The sequence below is a fragment of the Monodon monoceros genome, unplaced genomic scaffold (assembly GCF_005190385.1).
Source record: "Monodon monoceros isolate NGI ecotype Baffin Bay Population unplaced genomic scaffold, NGI_Narwhal_1 Super_Scaffold_10, whole genome shotgun sequence".
NCBI classification, from domain to species: domain Eukaryota; kingdom Metazoa; phylum Chordata; class Mammalia; order Artiodactyla; family Monodontidae; genus Monodon; species Monodon monoceros.
Genome location: NW_021703766.1, coordinates 27113446 through 27134960, shown reverse-complemented (window position 1 = coordinate 27134960; position 21515 = coordinate 27113446). Strand labels below are relative to the sequence as shown.

Here is a 21515-nt window from a genome sequence, read left to right as displayed (position 1 = left end):
TCCCCACCCCCGGCCCCCGCAGCCCCACACCTTGTTGATGTCCTCCACGCTCTGCACCTGGAACTCCGTCAGCCCTGGCACGTACAGCTGCCCGCTGCCGTCAGGACACAGGCGGATCTCCAGTTTCTCCTGGGGCTCCTGCCCCAGCAGGTCCCTGAGAGCAGGAAGGACGGTCACTCCCTCCTCGCAGTCTGCCCTCTGCTTGCACTGCACCCACCCCCAGCCATCACACTTCTGGAAGCCTTCCTGGACCATGGGGCTCTGCGCTCAGTCTGCTGAAGGGCAGAGATGGAACGTTCCCCCAAAGTCCTGGGGTGCTGCTACTCCTGCCCCCACAATGCACTGAGCCCCTGTGGGCAGGTCCTCCCAAGACCCCACTCTCACTCTTCACCACCTGGTGCAGCCTGCAGGTAGGGTGAGGACACTTCAAGGGGAAAAGGAGTGCCTTTGTCTGGGTATCCCGGGTGGGCTCAGACAGCCCTCCTCCTCCTGCCTGCTAGCGCGGGAGAGGGGCCTGGGACCAGTGAATCCCCTGGGCTGAGTCAGGACATACATTCAGCTCCCACCTAAGGGCTCCCACCTGAGGGGCTCCCACTCGAGGGCCTTCTGCCTGAGGGCTCCTCACCTGAGGACCTCGTTGTAGATCTCGGCCGCGCTGACGGTGATGGTGTACTCCCAGTCAGACGCCTTCTCCTGCACCTCGGAGAAGAGCAGCTGCAGGGCCCGCTGGTTGATGCCTGGGTTCTCGAGGGTCCCCTGCAGGCAAAATCAAGGCCCCGGTGAGCCAGGCCTCCCCCCACCACGTGGGCTGGCCCGTGCAGATGCTCACATGGTATCTGTGGCCCCCACCTGCTCTGGCTACCCCTCACAGGCCAGCCTCCCTGACTGAAGCTCCCCACCTGCATGCCGGTCTGCCCCCAAAAACGCCCTCCACCAGCTACAAGCAACTTCACCTCCTTGGGCCTCAGTTTCCCCACCTTTAAAACGGCCCCACCCTGCCAGGATTGGGCCTGCACACAGGGGCTGCTGATGGATACCTGGCCCTGGTGGGCCACCTGGGAGGGGGCACCGGGAATGTATGATTGTATGACACGTATGAATGTACGACAATGAGGGGCTTATTGTCAGGTAGGCCATGAGCCAGGCTCTGTGGGTGATGCAGGGGAGGCACAGGCAGAGCTGGCAAGTGAACTGGGGCCGGATGGGCTGGCTGGCCTTTCTAGAAAGAAATCTGGAGTCCTCACCTGGGCCTCCCTTATCATGGCACCTCCCACCCTCACTTCACTTCTGCCACCGGGGCCTCCTTGCCGGGCCTCAGTATCCTCCCCAGCACGCTCCAGACTCGTGGTCCCAGCCCTGCTGTTCCCTCTGCCCGGAGTGCTCTTCCCCATTCTCCTCTCCGTGACTGGCTTAGGTGCACCAAAGTCACCTTCTCAGGGAGGCTTCCTCTCCCTCCAAATGCCCGATCCCTCCCTCACTGTTGGTTCCTCATACCTGGCCGAAGTTTCCTCCCTAGCACCTGACAGGACACATCCTGATTTGCCGTGTGCACTGCTGTCTCCCCACTGGTGGGCTGGCTCCGTGGGGTCAGGCACCCTGGCCACGGCTGTGCCCCAGGCACGGTGCCTAATGCACAGTGGGGCTCAGCAGGGATGGGTTGGAGGATGGAGGCCCCTGGTGGTCAACTCTAAGCACCCAGGACGGAGCTGGGAGCCTAGAAGGTGCTGCACACACCCCTTGCCCTTCACCTCCCCATCTCGCTTGGCCTGCCCCCTACTAACCAGTCTTGCCAATCCCAGAACCGAGGGAAAAGAAGGTCCAGATTGGGGGAGAAAGGACCACCATGACAGCCTTCCCAAAGGTGCCTAACAGCCTGGGCCAGCAGGGCCCTCTCGCGCCCATTGTTGGGACAACAGGAGACCAGCACCCTCCCCTACCTGGAGAATCCCACAATACCCCCCTTAAGAGCCAGGGAAATGGCTCCATTCTTATCTACAGTCAAGTTTCTTCCTCCTCTCAACGCCCCCACTCCCAGCCACATCCCATAGAGGGGGGCATGGCACAGGCAGGGAGATGAGGCCCTGGGAGCTGCAGCTAAGAGCTGGGCACCCAGGACTTCCCTGGTGGCGCAGTGGCTAAGACTCCACGCTCCCAGTGCAGGGGGCCCGGGTTCGATCCCTGGTCAGGGAAATAGATCCCACACGCACATCACAACTTTTTCACACGCCACAATTAAGGAGCTGGCGAGCCGCAACTAAGGAGCACACGTGCCACGACTAAGGAGCCCACCTGCTGCAACTAAGACCTGACAGGACCAAATAAATAAATATTAAAAAAAAGAGCTAGGCGCCCCACAAGAAGTCTGGCCAGTCTCTTCACTGGCCAGTCTCTCCCACTGCCCAGGTATCTCCTTGAGGGCCAAGATACCCCCCCTCATTCATCCTGACACTCCCAGGGCCCAGCATGGCAGCCCTACAACAGGAGCCCAATAAATGTGTGTGGGTGAAATGAAAGCCAATCCTGAGAGACGTCACAGCAATCTTCCCTGGACTCTGGGCCCAGGCCGAGACCCGTCTGAGGCCAGAGGTTGTTGTCAGCACACCCTCCCCTCCCCCATACCTACCGGGACCATGCAGGTGTGCTTGGGCAAGGCGCCCCCTCCGCAGGCCTGGTGCCTCGGGGCTAACATGGATAACTATGGGCTCTGCTCCAAGGTGGTTATGAAGACCAAGTGAGGCAAAACACACCCCACGCAGAACCTCGAGACCAACGAGGGGAGCCCCCATCAATGGCAGCAAGGGGTTGGTCTTCACTCTGGATCCCTGCCCCATCCAGCAGGTACCCACCTCCATCGTGTATGTCTTGCCAGCACCCGTCTGGCCATAGGCAAAGATGCAGACGTTGAAGCCGTCGATGCAGGAGGTGATCAGGGCCTGCACCTCCTGGAACACCTGCAGAGGGGACGTGGGATGGAAGGTGAAGGGCTGCCAAGGCTGCTGGGTCCAGGGGCCCCCACCAGCCACCTCCCCCTGACTGCTCCCCTCTCCTAATAACGGCACCTGTTATCGTGGGCAACCAGCTCACTGTGGAGGAATCTGTGACTAATAAGTCACTTACACTAGGCGTTAGTGGACAACCTCATTGCCGAAAGACTGAAGGGAAGTCAGGGCAGTAATTACTGCCCACCAGCACCTGAGGAAGGGGCCGCCCAGCCCAGGAACTCAGGAGCCCTCCCCCAGCTTATCCCCCTCTCAAGGTGGGTCAGCAAACGAAGGCCGAGAAAGCATGTGCCTGGCACCTCCACGGGCCGGCTGGCCTGCCTGCCTGCCAGCCAGCAACAAAGGACGGGGGCAAAGATAAAGCCCAGCATGGGGACCGGAGGGCACAGGCAAAACAGGCCTCCCAGGTTGGCCCTGGCAGAGAAGAGGGAAGAGTGGATGCTGAGAACACGTGGCTCGCACAGGCTGAGGGCTCCTCCCTGAGGCCTGGGCGGCAGCATGGGAGTCCCTAGGAAGACCCATGGGACTGATAGAGGAGGTGCTCCTGGCTGGAGGGGCCTGCCTCCATGCAAGCCAGGGTCCTGTGGGTGGGCGGGGCCACATGACTGGGAGGGGCTGTGAGAGTGCATGTGGCTGAGTATGGGAGAGGAACCATGTGAGTGGGAGAGGCCATGTGAGTGGGTGTGGCTGTGAGGGTAGGAGGGGTCACATGGGTGGGATGAGCCTGAGAGTGGGTGTGGCTGTGAGGATGGGTGGGGCCACGTGGGTGCCCTAGGCTATGTATGGATCTGCCCTTCTTAGCAGAGGCTTCCAAAGCTCCCAGTTTACCTTCCCACCCTCTTCTCTCCTGCAGAGGTGAAAAGAGAGGGACCGTGGGGCACTGGGCTTCTCCATCCTGTCTGCCCTCCCTTATACTTATTTTTGTCCAGCTCCCAACATCTCTCCCTCTACAGGTGAGGTGAGTCTGTCTCCCCCTCCCTCCACTGTTCTCTGTCCCTCTCCCCGAAGGGCCACACTCACGTCCTGCTGTGAGGCTTTCGGGGAGAAGACTTTGTCCAGCTCAAAGGAGACGGGCTTTCCTTTGTGCAGCAAGTGAATGATGGAGTCGTCGTCGGGATCAAAGGTCACAGCATTGGTCGCCTCAGGTCCTTCCCCATCCTCTTTGGTGACTGGCCGGACACGGGCGATCACCCGGATGTTCCCTGGATTGGGTGGCGGAAGAGAGAAGGGTACAGACCAGGTCAAGACCAGACTGCCTCCACGCTGGTGTCCGTTGGCATCTGGAGCAGGCTAGTGGCTCAAGAGCCCCCTGCCTTCTAAGTAAGGCCCCCAAGGGCAAGGTGGCCCACAAAGATTGGATCAGTCACTCACGCTATAGTATGAATTAACGTATCAATACATTTTCTTGCTGAGCAAACCAGTTGACAGTAGGAGCCTCACCTTGGGGACATGGAGGAAAGGGCAGTGGTGGGGCTCAGACACTGCACCCAGTTTGGGTGGGATACCAAAATGGACAACTCTTTATACACCTGGACTTCAGTTTCCTCACGTACACAATGAGGGGCTTGGATCCCAGCAAGCCAAGGGGCTTATTCTATCACTCTAGAAGGGCACAGTGAATGCCAGGACAGGGCTTGGGAATCAGATGGGCAGAAAGGACCAGGCAGGAGATGGGCACAGGCAACAGGGCAGCCCCAGGGGTGTCTGACGCACAGATATGATCGTGCCACCCCCTTGCTTCAAGCCTTTGGGTGGGATCCCAGAGTTCCTGGAATGAAGAGAAAACTCCCCATCACATCTAGCACGGCCCCACCTTCCCTTCACCTGTCCACTCCACCTCATAATCCAGGTCTCAGCCCTGGTTTTATCTCCTACGGGAAGCCCCCTCGACACCCTCAACTGTCAGATACCCAGGAGCTCTCAGAGCCCTTCCCCAGCCTGGGTAAAGGGGTAGTGATGGGGTTTTCTGAGTGATTAATGATCACTGTCTGCTCGCCCCCTGCTGAAGTAACCACCATGAAGGCAGGGACAGGTTCTGTGGCGCCCAAAGCCACATCCTCATTGTCTGGAACGGCACTTGGCACAGAGCAGGTGCTCCCTAGACCTTTGTGCCGTGAATGGGTGGTGTCTCAAGCTTGACCAGGCCCTAGATCAGAATAAGTGGCATTCTAGCCACCCACCACCCGATGCTTCAATACCCTACCCCTCCGCCACCTGGTAGCCTGCCACAGGCATTGGGCAAAGGTTTCAGAGTTGAACAGATCCAAGGTGGACCATTCACTAGCCATGCAGTTTTGAGCAAATTCCCTGTGACGTCTCTGTGCCTCGGTTTCCTTATCTACAAAGAGGGAATTACAATAGCTCCTCGATGACAGGGCACAGCTCCAGGGAGTGGTGCTGGGGGCCATGGGGAAGGACAGGCTCACTTCCGAGGCAGGTCAGGGCTCCCTCCGCTAGGCACCCCCCAGCCCGCCCAGCGGTCACCTTTCAGCCGCACGAGCTCATTGTGGCACTTCTTGCGCAGCTGCAGCTCCCGGCGGTACTTGCGCAGCAGCTCCTGGTTGTTGCTGTTGACCTCGTCGATGGCCTGGCCGATCTAGTGGGGGGTGCGCAGCACCATCAGGGGCCCAGCTCCACCTGCCTTGCTTGCCCGGCTGCTTGCCCTCTCCCCCTCCCCCCAACAGTCTGCTCACTGCCTCCTGCCCTGGACTAAGTACCTGACATGGGCTGTCACACGTCACATCTTCCCAATAACCCCTCTGGGTAGGTACTGCGAACAGGCCCATTTTACAGAGGAAGAAACTGAGCCCTAGAGAGGCTAAGCCAATCTCAAGGTTGCCCTGCAGATGAGTAAAGAGCGGGGACTCAGCAATCACTCCACAGCACCAGCACTTGACTACATGATTCAGCTGGACCCAAATCCCAGCTCTACCCTGAGGACCTGGGGGACCAGAAGCAACTGGCTCAATGTATTCAAGCCTCAATCTTCTCATCTGTAAAATGGGGATAACAACATCTAACTCGTGGACTTGTAGGAGCTGGTAGGTAAAGATCTCCAAGTTACATTTCATAAGGAAAAGAAACAAGATGCAAGCCACACATACACCTGCTCCCCTTTATTGGGTGAAAGGGAAGTGCGTGTCCATGTACATATATGTCAACAGTTTTCAGCATGCTCAGAACACCCTTTGGGGGAAATGCTGGGAGACAGGCCTCCTTTGGGGAGCAGGCTGGGTGGCAGAGAGAAGCCTTTCCTTTTCATCTGAATGCCCTTCTGGGAGGTGGGTACTTTCAACGTGTCCATGTATTATTGACATAATTTTTTAAAGGAGAACTATTTTTGATTCCCAAAATACATGTCTCTCTACCCTGCAGAGCTGTCATACAGATTCAAGGAGCCGACGGCTATAAAAGGCTCAGCACGTAGGAGGCACTTAAGAGACACTGGCTATTCTCATACTGCACAAGTACAGCTTAAAAAATTAAATTAAACCTAACAGATCTAAGGATACGTGTAGCATGTCTGAGATATAAAGATATGCATAGCACATGTGAGATATAAAGATATATGTGACATGTTTGGTTTACACCCAAATACCTGCTCTTGACCAGACTGTTTTTCAAATGGTCTGGGGACAGCAGTGCGTGTGTGGGACAGGAGCTGCCATCTGGCGGCTTTGAGTTTGGGAAGGGCACGCTAGGTGGCTGCTGCATCTGCCCAGGGGCTCCAAGGCCTCTCCCAGCCCCGCCCCGCCATGGCCTGCACTCACCTCGGCCTTGACACTCTTGAGAGCCTCCTGCAGCAGCAGCGGGAAGCCGCGCACCTGACGCTTGAGCCCATTGTAGTCGTTGGTCAGGGTCCGAAGTGCTGGCTGCAACGTCAGCAGGTTGGTCCGGACACCTATGGAGACACAAGGGGTGAGAGGCAGACGGGGTGAAGGGCTGTGGCGTGGGGCAGGCTAGGGCCCAGCTGCACGGCTCACCTGCCAGGTTCTCGTGCACAGCCTTCATCTCCACCTGGGCTCTGGCAAAGGCCTCCTCGATGGCCCGGTTCTTGTCCTCCTCCAGGGACTGCATCTCCTCCAGCATCTGCCCGTGTGCCCGCTCCAGCTCCGACTCGTACATGGTGATCTGCAGCCAGGGCCAGAAGCTTAGTGCCGTGCGCCATGCAGAGAAAGAAGCCCACCCCTCACGCCTTGCACACGTGAACACACACACAGGTGGGGTAGGGTGGCCGTCTCTCTCCCTGAAAGGGCTGGGAGCTCCGTGCAGCAACTTCCCGGCATCAGCCCAGCACCAACCTGGGTCCCGGCACATAACACAGGTCACAAGCCACAGGTCCCAGGAGAGCAGGGGAAAGCATTTGTTATGATACCGACTAGAGCACCCTTCCAAGAGCCTGTGTGCCGGGCCCTGAGCGAATCTTGTGAATAGGTCAAGCCCCACTGGGAGGTGCGTTCTGTGATCAGATCATTTTACAGATGAGGAAACAGAAACCTGCCCTTGGTCACACGGCCAGTGGGGAGAGGAAGGACTGAAACCCAGGTCTGTCGAACCCCAAGTGCTCAGCCGCTGCACTGTGCCAAAGGCCGGTCTCTGGCGTTGGGGCCCGGCGTGCACATGCTGCCCCGATAGACGTGCGCACCTGCGCCCGGAGCTGTGCAGTCAGCTGATGCGAGCTCTGCAGCTGCTGCTCCATCTCCTTCAGCACCTGCCTCTGCATGGCCACCTGCTCCTGCAGGTGCTGGTTCCGGGCCTGGGACTCACTGAGGGCCTGCTTGGTCTTGGACGACTCCACCTCCACCGTCTTCATGACATACTGTGAGGGGAGGGAGGGGTGGGTGCATGGAGGTGCGTGGGTGCCTTGACCTTACCCTGGGACCCTGGGGGGCCCCTCAGGAACATGTCACCAGCGGCCTGCAGAATAAACTAGAGGAGCCCCGAGGTCTGGGCTTTCCAGAAAGCTGCAAGGGCCTCCTGGAATCTTCTCATCTTAATGAGTCCACTAGGAGCCCAGCTGTGGCCCACGACTGGGCCCAGAAAAGACAAGAAGGGCAAAGACGAGGGCAGAATCTAGCGATGCATCACGTCCATGCCCGGCACACAGCGGGCACCTCAAGCTCAGTTGCTGGACGCCTACGTGGCCCGGTCCTGGACGGCAAGAAGGGGAAGGGGCCAGGTGACAGCGGATCTGGAAGGATTCCTTCAACCCCCCGCACCTACTTATTCGCCAAGACAAGCCCCTCCTACGTCCAGCCCATCCCGGGCTCCAGGGACCAGAGTTGAGGCATGGCCCAGGTGCGCGCGGGGCACCGCAAGCGGTGCGGCCGCCTGGCCCCAGGCTCACCTTGACGGGCGGCGACTGGGCCCGCAGGCTGGCGATGGTCTCGTGGCTGTCACGCAGGCGCCGGCTGAGCCGCTCCTCCTCCTGCGCCTTCTCGGCCAGGCAGTCCTTGAGCCGCAGCTCCACCTCGGCCAGCCGGTCGGTCTTCTGCTGCACCTCCAGGTTCAGCTCTGACAGCAAGCCTTTGTTCTCCGCCACCTCCAGCTGTAGCTGGGACAGCTTGTCGCGGAGCTGGGCGCTCTCCTGCAGACAGACAGCCGCGGGGGCCGGGACAGGTGTGAGACCAGTGGGCAGGATTCAGCATGAGGAAGTGGGGTGACCGTTGGGAATCGAGCGCCCCGGGACCGCCCTGGTCCTGGGCCCACCTGGCTGTGCTCGCAGCCTGTGCAGGGCACCGCAGGCTTGGCCCGCATATCCTGCAGCTCGGCCTCGCAGCGCCGCATCTCCTGCCTCAGTCGCTCATTCTCCACTATCAGCAGGTCCCGGTGCTTCTCCAAGTCGGTGCCTCCCTGCAGAGAGCCAGAGCCGGGGGTTGGGGGCGCACGTGGTGAGGGCAGATCAGGGGGAAGGACGGAGCAGGGAGGCAGAGACAGTGCAGGGGCAGGGGAGAGGGGAGAGGTGGGGAGACAGAGAGAAGGAGAAAAGAGAAAGAAAGGCCAGTGATGGATGGAGAGAAGAGAGGAGGGGCTCCAGAGACGATAAAGACAAAGGCAGAGGAGAGGAAGAGATGCAGGAGGGTGGTGAGACAGGAACTGCTCCCGGCTGCACCCCACCCCTTTCATTCCATTTTCCTGAGTGTGAAAGTTACAAGGAAAGTCATATTTATACACAGAGTTCACACTCCTACTTTACATCAGCAAATAAGAATTAACCTCCCTCCTGTTACGGGTCACACCACCTCGTGGGCACAGTGAGTGGTGATAAGTACATGGGGAGCATCACCCCCCCCCCCAGCCCCGCGCCGTTAGGATGGCGTGGTCGGGCTCACCAGCTCCGATCGAAGGCGGCTCACTTCCTGGGCCTGGCTTATGAGCTTCTGCTTCAGGTGTTCCACCTGCCAGCACAAAGCCGGGGCACGCTGAGCCTGGATTCTCTCCTCCAGCCCACACCCAGGCCTCTCGCCCAAACCCAGAGCCCCAGTTCTCCCTGTGTTCAAGCATCAGGCCACCCCTGGGACTCTAGGTGCAAAGCACCTGGCCTGGTCCTGACAGCTCTCAGCACCCTCTCCCGTCACAGGACCAGCCAGTCTGGGCTTACAGGAGAGTCCGGGGAGCGAGTGCAGCCAAGGTGACCCCTGTGCCAGCCTGGGCCCACGCCAGGGACAGCTCGCCGGGTGACTCAGGAGGCTGACTCTCAGGATGCCTGCCTTTGCACAGGCCCTGACCCAGGCCTGAACCTATTTCTGTATTTGTCATTTAACATTCTTTATTCTTTAAAGGGCCTCCAAAGTGTATAAACTCCAGGCACTACAAAACCTGCATCGGTCCTTGACCAGCCCCCTAGAATTTTCTACTTTGAGTGGTTCCTGGTGAGTCTGTCTGTGGAGATGGGCCTGCCAGTGACCAGGGCACATCTGGGACCTGCCTCCACCCCAGCTCCCAGTCTGCCTTGCAGGAGAGCTATGGCCAGTGGAGGCTGTTAGAAAGAGAAGGGGTGTGTACCCCATCAGGAGGCAAGGGTGACCTGGTTCAACCAGAGCCCAGGGAGGGGAAACCAGCCCCGAGAAAGAGCAGGACCCCAGGATGGCTGCCTGCCCTCCCCGCAGGCCTAGACCCTGGTTCCACATCAGCCCACCTCCAGGAAACTCTCCCCCCGGGAAATAACCCAAAATGCAGACAAAGACTTTGGCACCAGTGTTCATCAGAGCCTGTTTGAGCTTTTTCTTGCAGAACATTCTGTGTTGATCGCACGGAACCTTGGAAAAGGTACAGTGAGAGTCAGACTCCCTCTCTGGGGGATAAGGAGGTGTGGTTTGCACAAGCTTCGGGCTCTTGTTACTAAACATAAGGAGACAAAGCCCACCGCCTACAGGGGCCACCAGCCAAGTAAGGCAGGTGAGGGGCAGTGCAGGACTAGATGCCCAAGATCCACCTGAAGGAGACAGAGGACTGCAACTGGGGGGGTGGGGGGGGGGACACAGGCCCAGTGTCATCAAACTTCTGACCTTTCAAGAGAGGCCAGACATTGGGATTTTGGGTGTGTGTGTGTAAAATCTCCCCACTACATATGGCTGAGATGTCATCAACAGTCTGTGTGCAGCACGAGCTCAGAGCCAACCGTCTCCTGGCGCTGGAGAAGGCGGCTGGACCACAAGTCAGCCTCTGCTTCTCTGAGCAAGTTGGGGGAGGGCCACGGGCGCGACCCCACCTCCAAGGAGAAGGCCTGTGACACCAGCGCTGCTCACTCGTAGCTGGGGAGGCAGATTCCAAGAACACAAGACCCAGAGAGGGGTTGGGAGACACAACCTGGCTGCCCAAGGCCTCCCGGTGGACAAGCAGGTGACTTAAGGGCTGCACCCGAGAAGGTCACCTCTGTCACCTGCTCCATCAGCACATTCCTTCCTAGCAATGTGCTGGGCATGGACCAGGCCAGGCAGCAAAGCCCGTGCCATTTCTCTGCCCGCTCCAATACCCCCTTCTGCTAAAAGCCTGGTACACGGAGCCTCAGTTCCTTCGCCCTGGAGGGGAGTGAGGGACAGTTTGAATAAGGCAGCCTTTCGTTCCTTAGTCATGAAATTGGGAATAACCTCAATGCCCAGCATTAGGGGAATGGTTGGGTGGACTGCAGTATCTGTACTCATACACTACTGTGTAGTCGTTACACTCGTGTTTATCAGGAGTTTTAAATGATGTGGGGAAAAGCTCCTCAACATATTAAGTCAAAGAAAAATCCAAAAACAAAATCGCATATGCAATACAAAAACTAGAGGGCTCTGGACTACGGAATGATGTTTGACAAATTCTTTTCGATTTGCAGTAAGTTTTAAGTCTCAAAGAATATATATTCCTCTTGCACTCCCCCCACCCTGAAATAGGTGGAGTCTACCTCCTTTTGAAAGGCTGGGGTCCCCTTCCTGCCTCCCCTCCCTCAGAAATCACCCCAGGAGATCCACTTGCACGGAGCTGGTGCCCCAGGCAGGCTGCTTCCTTGGCACCAGGCTGGGTGGGCTCGGACCTTGCTTGTCCCCAACGCCGCTGGCGCTCAGACCCGATGCAGTGAAAGTGGGGTTTCCCAGTGTTTCCCTGGGAGTCAGGATGCCTGCCTGACACCTGCCTGCAGCCCAGTTACTGTTCTCTCCTTACATCACAGTCGGAACGCTGGGCGCTCCTGGCCTCTGTCTGGAATCTCTGAGGGGCGCCCCAGAAGGAGGCGGCTGCCCCACGAGGCAGGCTGGGGGCGGGGTGGAGGGATGAGGAAAAGGCTGTAAAAGACCCCTTTTGTCAGAAATGTCAGGCACTCGTCATCTCCCGGCTAGTCTCGGGCAGTGGAGGAGCACGGCCCACTGACACCACAGGGTGTCCAGTCAGGCACAAACCACCCCGTGGTGCGCGGTGCCTGCGCCCCGCCGGCCGGCTCCACTGGGGGCTGAGAACTAAGGAGGCGTGCTGCCCAGGAGCGGGACCCTTGCCCTCCACCCCCGGCTGGTCAGCTTCGGGAGGGCCTGCAGGGAAGACAGCAGACTTCTCCCAGCCTGGGAGGGAGAACAGGCGAGTCTCTCAGGGTCAGGGAAAACAGTGAGCACAGGAGACGGAGACAAAACCAAGTACGGGAGGAGGGCTCGGAGCAGAGACGGGGAGCTGAGGGTGAACCTGACCAGAGAGCGGGGCCTTCTGCGGAGGGGGCCCCTGCAGGCACGCCCTTCACCCACCCAGTACAGCTCTGAGTCAGCAATGGTGCCTGCATCAGTACGCAAGGGGTCGGCGGGGGGGTGGGGGGGGGACCTCCTCCATCAGCTCTTCGGGAGGTGCCCAGCACACCCGGAGACACTCAGTGAGCACGGAAGTGACGGCGAGGGGGCAGCGCACTCACTCCTGAGTGCAAAGAGCCAGGCCAGAGGGGCAGGCAGGCTCCTGACCAGCTGCTGTGGTGGCCCCCCGGACAGCACAAGGTCAACCCCAGGGCTGAGAAGGGACCAGGCTGGGTTTGTGCCACAGCCCTCCCTGGGCTCAGGCTCCTAGTCATGCTGAGAAACTGAGCCACAAGCCTGGTGCAGGGGGGCCTTGAGGGAGAGGGAGCTGGTGCCTGTCTGCTGACCGACGCAAACCCATAGTTCCATCTCCCAGCAGAAGCGGGCTCAGCAGAGGGTGCGGCTGCCCTGTGCCAGGCTGTGTTTCCCCAGCTGTCTGCTCCTCTTGACACAGACAACCTGCTGACTAGCCCCCAGCCTCCCACCAAGCCTGGCCCTCCATCATCGGCTGTCTTCTGAGGAACGGAGGGCTCTCCCAGTGGCAAGACCATTGCTGAGCTGGGAAGATGAGAGGGCCTGGGATCCAGACGGCCCCAAGGAAACGCAGCCCAGAGGCCTGAGGGGCAGCCCCGGGAAGCACCCCATCCTGTCCCCAACACACTCCCCCTCCCGGGAGACCTGACTCCTGGTTACCTATGTACATGACCACTGACCAGGCCCGACTGGCTACATCCATCCCACCCTGCCTCCACTGCCGAGTTTTCACATTTGAGTCCTTCTGCCACCAAGGGGCTTTGGGAACATGGACTCTCAGGCCAGACTGCTCGGGTTTCTAATACAGACATCACCCTACCTTGCCAGACAACGTTGGACATGTCTCAACTCCACCGTGCCTCTCCATTTCCTTAGCAGTAGAATGAGGCTACCTCACTGAGGAGGTCTGGAGGATTAAGTGAGATTACATGAGTAACATATATAAAGTGCTTAGGACAGGGCCCAGCACGTAATAAGTCTATTACTAGAATGAAAGTCCGCGAAGACAGGGATATTTGTTGTATCAGTGCTGTACCCCCAGTGCCTAGAACGGTACCTAGCATATAGTAGGCGCTCAGTGAACACATGTAGAAAGAGTGCTGAATGCATGAGGGGCCAGGAGAAGCAGGGTCTGTGAGAGAGCGGTCAGGCAGGGCACGGGGGAGCAGAGGTGGTGGAGGCTGGGGTGTGCTGAAGGATACTCACTTCTGCCAAAGGCAGGAGCTGCTAATGGGCTCCAGGCAGTGCATGCCATGTGGGAATGTCAGTCCAGAGGTGCCACAACTTCCAGTATTTTATGACAAAAAAAAAGGAAGTTGAGACTTTTATATGAACTTAACTAAGATTTAAATGGTGGCAACTAATTTGATCATACAATCAGGAGAGTTGGAACTAATAAATTCAGCAAAGTTGCAGGATATAACACATAAAAATCAGTTGCGTTTCTATGCACTAACGCTGAACAGTCCGAAAAGGAAATTAAGACAGTAATTCCGCTTAAAATAGCATCAGAAAGAATAAAACATGTAGGAATAAACTTAACCAAGGAGACAAAAGACTTGTACACTGAAAATTACAAAATGTTGCTGTAAGAAATTAAAGATGATACCAGTAAATGGAAACACAGCCTGCATTCATAGTCTGGAAACAGTATTGTTAAGATGTCAATACTGCCCAAAGCAATCTACAGATTCAATCCAATCTCTATCTAAATCCCAATGCCATTTTTTGCAGAAATATTAGCATCCATCCTAAAATTCATATGAAATCTCAAAAGCCAAACAGCCAAAACAATCTTGAAAAAGAAGAACAAAGTTGTAGGACTCGCACTTCCTGATATCAAAACTTACTACAAAGCTACAGTAATCTAAACAGTGTGGTACTGGCATAAAGACAGACATATGGACCAATGGAATAGGAGAGAGAGCCCAGTTATAAACCCTCATGTATATGGTCAACTGATTTTTGACAATGGTGCCAAGATTTTCAATGAGGAAAGGACAGTCTTTTCAACAAATGGTGCTGGGAAAATTGGATATCCACATGCAAAAGAATGGATCAAAATGCATCAAAGACTGAAACATATAAGCTAAAACTATAAACCTCTTAGAAGAAAACATAAGGGAAAAGCATCACGACATTAGATTTGGCAATGATTTCTTGATGTCAAAAGTACAGGCAATAAAAGAAAAAATAGGTAAGCTGGACTTCATCAAAAAAATTTTTGTGCATCAAAAGACTGTCAACGGAGTGTAAAGGCAACCCACAGAGTGGGAGAAACTATCTGTAAATCACATATCTGATAAGGGGCTAATATTCAGAATATATAAAGAACTCCTACAACTCAACAACAACATAAGAACCCAATTCAAAATGGGCAAAGGACTTGAACAGACGTTTCTCCGAAGATTATATACACACGGCCAATTAGCACGTGAAAAGATGTGCAATATCACCGATCATTAGGGAAATGCTAATCAAAGCCATAATGAGATACCACTCCATACCCATTAGGATGGCTATTATTTAAAAAAAAAAAAAAAAGGCAACTCAGAAAATAACAAGTATTGGTAAGGATATGGAGAAACTGGAACCTTTGTGCCCTACTGGTGAGAATATAAAATGGTGCACCCAGTGTAGAAAACAATGTGGTAGATTCCTCAAAATATTTTAAATAGAACTTCCATATGATCCAGGAATTCCACTTCTGGGCATATACCCAAAGTTACTGAAAGCAGGGTCTCAAAGAGATATCTGCACACCCATGTTCATAGCAGTATTATTCATAACAGCTAAGATGTGGGAGCAACCCAAGTGTCCATTTATGGATGAATGGATAAGCTAAGTGTGGTCTAGCCATACAATGGAATGTTAGTCTGCCTTAAAAAAGGAATTCCTGCCATTTGCAACAACATGAATGAACTTGGAGAGCATTATGCTAAGTGAAATAAGCCAGACACAGAAAGACAAATCCTGTGATTCCACTTATGTGTAATACCTAGAATAGCTAAATTCATAGAGACAGCAGAATGGTGGTTGCTAGCAGCTGGGGTGATGAAGAGTTACTGTTCAATGGGGACAGAGTTTCAGTTTTGCAGGATGAAAAGAGTTCTGGAGATGGATGGTGGTGATGGTTGTACAATAATGTGATATATTTAATACCCTGAACTATACACTTAAAAATGTTTAAGATGGTAAATTTTATGTTATGTGCATTCTACCACAATTTTTAAAGTGGTTAAAAAAAAAAAAAGAAAAAAGCAGGTCAAACAAACAAGGCGCATTTGAGCGCTAGATCTAGTCTTCCAGCCTGTGGTTTCTGCTCACAATGTAAGGTTCTATCTTGAGGTGTGGGGGCAATAAGAGGAGGGGTGCAATCTGGGTGTGTGTAAAACGATGGTAGGAGCCTTGGAAGCATGAAGGCCACTGCTCCAGGGACATCCACAGAGGACAGGGGAGCTCAAGGCCACCAGCACGTGGCCTGGGGCTGCTGGGTGCCCCAGGACTGAGGACCTTTGACCCTAGTGCTCCCCACAAGGCACACAGTGAGCTCCCAGAAAATATAAACATCTCCATCTGACACATCCAAGGGGAGGCCTGAAAAAGACTCCTGAAGCCCTCACAAGTCCGGGTTCCAACAGGGACAATGGCAGCCCCAGTTGCTGAGTCAGCTTTGCCAGTGGGGCAGGGGGGCTTCATAAGATCATCACTTTGAACCCCCCAATCCTGTTAGGTACATACTATTATTATCGCCATTTTACAGGAAGAAAAACTGAGGTTCCAGGAGATTAAGTCATGGTTAGGCAACTTGTTCAAGGTCACCTGACCACTAAGTGGTGACCCTAGAATTGGAACTCCTGCAGAGCAACGTACAGAAGACCAGAAAGGTCAATCTGTGCCAAACCACAGTGAGGCTGACAGGAGACCAGAGCACACAGAAGTGACACCTCACAAGGCACAGCACTTTACAGTTTACCATCCATTTTCCTGTCCAGTCCCATAATTGAGCTGCCCAATAACCACGAAGCAACATCTATTTGACCCAGTGTCGAGACTGGTAAATGTAGGCTCAGAGAGGAAGTGACTTGCTACAGCTGCACAGCCAGGACTAGAACCCTACTCACGTGATTCCAAATCCAACACCATTCCTGTAACAATGATTGGCGGTGGTGGCAGTGGCGACACCAATAATACTGGGTCATCTCACCAGGTACTGTTATTATGTCCATTTTACAGATGAGGAAACTGAGGTGCAGAGCAGTAATTAACTAGCCCAAGGTCACACAGCTAATGAGTAGTGCCAAAGTCAGGATTTGAACCCAGCTCTAGGACCAAGTGGTTGGCCACAGCTCTACGGAGTCAGACTCTCCAAAGAGTGGCTCAGAGACCTGGAGCTTCAGGTCCATCTCCTGAGATATTTTTCAGAAAAGAACTGGCAGTCAGAAAATTCAGGAAAAAAATATGAGCAAAGACCAGGAACCATTCTGAATTCTCCAAATCATCCAGAGGCGTGGAGGTTGGAGGGAGGGGAGGGGTCAGGCATATCTGGAGAGCTGGCACTCAAGGACACCAAAAAGGCTAAGATGCTTGACCCGCAACTTCCCCTCTAAAAAGTAAGTCAATTTTGCTAATTAAAGGAAAAAATGTTTCTTAAAAATTTGTTTAAAGTCGCAAAAGACCATATATTGTTATTTAATTTATATGCAACATTCAGAAAAGGTAAATCCATACGAACGAACAAAGAAAAAGGCAGAGCAGTGGTTGCCAAGGGTTGGGGGGGAGGGGCACATGGGGAGTGACAATAGGTCTTTGTAGGGTGATAAAAATGTTCTAAAATTAGATAGTGGTGATGGCTGCATCACCAATATACTTAAGACCGTAAACTGTACACTTTAAAGGGGTGAGTTTTATGGTATGTGAATTATATCTCAATCAAGTTCTTTAAAAAACAAAACTTGTTTCAAAAGTGAAGTGCCCGGACAAACTAAACCAAGGGAAGGAAGAGCTCTTGCCACAGGTCAGACATGCGTCCTGCAGGGAGGGCCCTAGACCCGCCCCACAGCCCCATGGGGCAGCACCTCATGCCACGTTCCAGCTACACAACAGCCTTGGTTCGCCCTGATACTCATTCTGCTCCCCCTGCCTCGGTCCCTTTGCACTGACTGTTCCCTCAGCTCAGAATGAATGCACTTCCTCTGCTCTGTGCCAGACCTCAGCTCCAGCGCTGCTTTCTCAGGGAGGCTGCCCCCGACCTCCCCTACAGTTCCTGATCTCCCCGACAAAGGCACGTGGTAGAAACCCTCATTCCCTGTGTGTGTACCCACCTGCAGAGCCCTTGTTACTCTTCCAACTTTCATAAGTGCATGTAACAAACATCTGTCCTCCCTTAGACCACAGCCTCCGCAGGCCAGGGCGCGCCTGTCCACCTGGGCATCCCCACTGCTCAGCTGGGTGCCCATACATACCAGGCGCCCAGCAGACATCTGAGGCAGAAACACAGGCGGGCACCGCAGGAGGCAACAGTGATCCAAAGCTGGTGTGTCACACCTGCCACGAGGAGCTCCCATTAGTGGGGGCAGACAGGCCCAGAGGCAGCAAACAATGGGGTCACTGTACAAGCGGGAGACACAGGGCACTAGGGATGCCCCAAGGAGGCCCACCCAACTCAGCCAAGGACAGGTGGTCAGGACAGAGTTCTTGAGGACACACTTGTAAGCTGGAAAAATGCTGCATTTTAAAAGTGCATGAAAATAACCTGCTGCCCCTGGAACTGAGAACAAGGCACGGTATTCAGTGATGTTCCCCGGAGTAGAAGGTCCACATGCTGGGAAATCACAGAGAAGGAAGCTGACCCAACCGAAGGCAGGGTTTTCCAGAGAGAGCTCAGGCCCAGGAGGCTCAGGCATGGGCTCCAACATGGGGATGGTTTGGAGACAGGGCTGGGGACCTTGGGGAAGTGGGGAGGGTCAGACACAGGCACGAGAGACAGACACGGACAATTAAGAGTGGGGAGCTGAGCCCCAGGAAAGGGGTCTCGGGGCCTAGGTGGTGATGAGAAGGAGGGTGAATTAGCCAGGCATACAGAGGAGGGCTAGGGGTCAGCCCACAGGGACTGTAGCGTCCCCAGTGTCCTCCTGGCTAGCTAACAAAGGAGGAGCCCTAGAACCTTCACTTTCTAGGGCTTCCAGAGATTTGAGAGCTCCCTTCTCTCACTTGCACACATGCCAGCCTCTCATTTCCTGCCAGTTTTCCGTGGGGTGACCTCTGCAATGAGTTTGGTCCACCTGGGCTGCCCAAGCCAGGGCACCTTGGAAGATGGAGTGGACTCAGCACTGGCCTCGGGACGGGAACATCCCTGCGCTTTCCTGATCCACTCATGCCTACACGTGCTGCCTGTCACTTCTGGAGAGGTAGGTCCTGGCCCCTGCTAACCATGAGGAATGGGGCGCATGGATGGCCAGCATGGGAGGCCCAGGCCTCTGATTCTCACCACCTCGCCCTCTTGTGCACACCCAAGCCAGGAGCAGAGACCCCAACTGTCCATCATGCTGGTGGTCTGGTGGGTTCCGGGTGCCCTGGGCGATGTCCTCCGACCTGCTCCACAGTGGGCAGCGGCCTCAGCCGATCCCATCCTCCCCAGGTACCTGATTCTGCAGCTGGGTGGATGTGGCTTGCTGATCACTGTCGCAGACAGCCAGCCTCTCCCGTAGGGCCACCAGCTCCTCCTGCAGCTGGGCTTTCTCCTCCTGCAGCTGGGACATGGCCTCCACCATCCTATGTACCACGGGGGCCGCACCTGGCAGCCCCGACAGGCTCGAGCACCTCCCGCTGCCAAAGAGCCGCCCACCTATGAGCAAAGTAGCCGCCGATCAGCCGGGCAGCAGAGGCCCCAGCCTGGCCGAGGAGAGGGGGCCTGTCATGGCAGGGGAGGGGATGCAAGCAGAGGGGACGAGGGAGCCGGGCAAGGGCTGGGGGCAGCAGCAGCATAGGTTAGCCGGGGGCCTCTGGGGCCTGCCTCGGAGGAAGCCACTTCAGCAGGCAGCTTCTGGGGGATGGAACTGCCTAGACCAGGACTTAGGAAAGCAGCTTCCACTGATTTCTCCCCCAAAGCCTGTGTTCTAGGTCTCATGTGCAATACCCTCTCCATGGCCAGCCTGCATGGACTTGCAGCTGAGAAAGACATAGCTCTAGCAACAGCTGTTCTCTCCCCAGAAAACACTATTCTTGGTGGAACATGATTTCTTTAAACCCCAAACCCTCTCCAGAGTACAGAAGAGAGGCGGGGGCTCCCCAGCCTGCCCCCTGCCTTCCACAGGGAGTGGTTGCCCGCACACAGAGAGGGAGCAAGTGGAGGTGTGCGTGTGCAAGGGACAGACAGACCAGGACACGGGGACAGACACAGCACGTGGGCAGGAACACAGCCAGGCACGCTCCCAGGTGGACCCCTGCGGGATTGAGCACAGGGACCTCACAGGCACGAGGAAGGGATAAACACAGGGGTGGGTGGCACCTCAGCCTTCCACCGTCCTGTCACCAAGAGCAGAAGAGACACAGACAGATAGAAGGACAGAGACACACAATCCAGGCCTGTGACCTGCTAATGGGGCCTGGCATGCTTGTCACAGCTTACTTTGATGGCCCCAAGAATGGCCACAGTCTCTGCAGGTGGGGAACTGGCAAGGAGGTGGGGCAGTGGGGCAGAGGAGAGGCTGGAAGGGCAGGGATCTTCAGGCAGCCCAATCTGGGTCCTGGCCAAAGCCTGAGAGGCAGGGCCAAGTGTCCAAGAGTGAAGCATGAAGAGTGGCATCTGATGGCCACGAGCCTCCACCCTACCTCAGAGCACCAGGGTGTCTGGGCTCCGCCACACTGTGTGGGCAGGACTCGGTGGCGGGGGGATCCCAGACTCTGGAAACAAAGCCACCTGCACCTGAAGTCACACATCCCATCTTCAACCCACAGGGAGGTGGCGAGTGTGCTGCTCACCGAGACAGCACAGAAGCCGAAGCAGCAGCCTGGCTTTGGGACTGGGCTGGAGCGGGAAGCGCAGATGGAGCTGATTGCAGGCTGGGCAGGACATCTCAGCACTGGGCCCAGGAGAGGTAGACAGTGAGAAGCCGCTCTCACTCTAAAGGGAGCAGGCCACGCACACACACACTGCCTTTTCGCTTCCTCCCAACCCCGAGGGACGGCTCCGACTCAAGGCCCTCTGGAAAGCTGGAACAGGGGCCATCACTGGCTGGCTAGGAGCCCTGGCCGTGCGGCCTGCATGTGACACAGCATGCATGTCACACACAGTTGGCCAAGCTTCTGCTCTCTGTTCTAGAGAGAGCGAGCTCAGACGGATGCTTCCAGGCCTGCACACGGGGCTGCCATGGGCAGCATGTGACCAGCACAGCCCTCTGCCCTCTGCAGACTGCCGTGGTGTGGCAGGAAATGCTCTTGACTCCAGATCCAAGAGCTGGTTCTGCCATTTCAGACAAGTATGGGAGGGGCCCTCAGGGGCTTCCTTTGTAAAATGGGGACAATGGTCCTTATCCGGAGGCAACCTTGGGCAAGAGCCTGGATCCCACGAGGGATGCGCAGGTGTGAGTGAGTGTCACCCAGCAGGACACGGAATGGCCCTTCTTGCCCGGGACACTGCTCATCTCACCCTCAGAGCCCACAGCCAGGGGAGTTCACCTTGACCTGGGCACAGTGCCCGTGTGTCAAGGGAGCCAAGAGGGGCCCGGAGAGCACTTGCTGGGCAAGAAAAGACCTAGAGGAAGCTAAGGGACAACAGCAGCGGAGGAAGAGGTGAGATCAAAGGAGCACTTAAGGGCGGGGACTGAGGGACCTTTGCACCCTCATAGTAGGTCAGCTGTCAGTCCAAGTTTTCAGAAGACAGTTTTTTTCTCAGAGACCCTGCCTGGACACGGCCCCTCAAGGACACTCAGGCTCGGGGGTCCCATCCCCAGACCCACTGACAAGAGTCAGTCCTCCGGATTGGCTGGACGATGCCCCCCCTTCCACACCCCGGCCAGACCCCGACACCGGCCCCCGAATCAGTGCCGGGCCCACGGGTGAAGGCGACTCTGGATCAACCTCAGAGAAGGGAGTGGTTCCTTCCACCTCGCAAGTTCAGACAACAAATCAAGCTCTGACAGGAGGAGGCAAACGAGAGAAAGGCCAGCTCCTTTCCCCCCTCGCTCTTGGCCTTCCCCTCAGGCTCCTTGAGAAAGGCCAGCTCCTTTCC

General features: G+C 55.9%; 1 protein-coding gene across 14 annotated transcripts in view; it reads right to left on the bottom strand.

The window, feature by feature from the left end:
- The window catches only part of KIFC3 (kinesin family member C3), a 66652-nt gene that overhangs the window by 3079 nt on the left and 42058 nt on the right, over positions 1 to 21515 (bottom strand). For 9 of the 14 annotated variants that reach the window (XR_003796414.1, XR_003796413.1, XR_003796418.1 and 6 more), the window contains 12 exons: positions 18928 to 19130; positions 9332 to 9397; positions 8709 to 8852; positions 8347 to 8586; positions 7645 to 7818; positions 6983 to 7130; positions 6770 to 6900; positions 5484 to 5595; positions 4020 to 4201; positions 2847 to 2951; positions 626 to 756; positions 31 to 154 (listed from right to left, as the gene is read on the bottom strand). Coding sequence is in view for 5 of the 14 variants with exons in the window: in XM_029240977.1 (XP_029096810.1) it covers positions 31 to 154; positions 626 to 756; positions 2847 to 2951; positions 4020 to 4201; positions 5484 to 5595; positions 6770 to 6900; positions 6983 to 7130; positions 7645 to 7818; positions 8347 to 8586; positions 8709 to 8852; positions 9332 to 9397; positions 18928 to 19130 (1760 nt within the window). In the remaining 9 variants the exon portion in view is untranslated. Of the gene's footprint in view, positions 1 to 30; positions 155 to 625; positions 757 to 2846; positions 2952 to 4019; positions 4202 to 5483; positions 5596 to 6769; positions 6901 to 6982; positions 7131 to 7644; positions 7819 to 8346; positions 8587 to 8708; positions 8853 to 9331; positions 9398 to 17748; positions 17831 to 18927; positions 19131 to 21515 lie in introns of all 14 variants that reach the window. The other 5 variants (XR_003796419.1, XR_003796421.1, XM_029240989.1 and 2 more) reach the window with 2 other exon arrangements.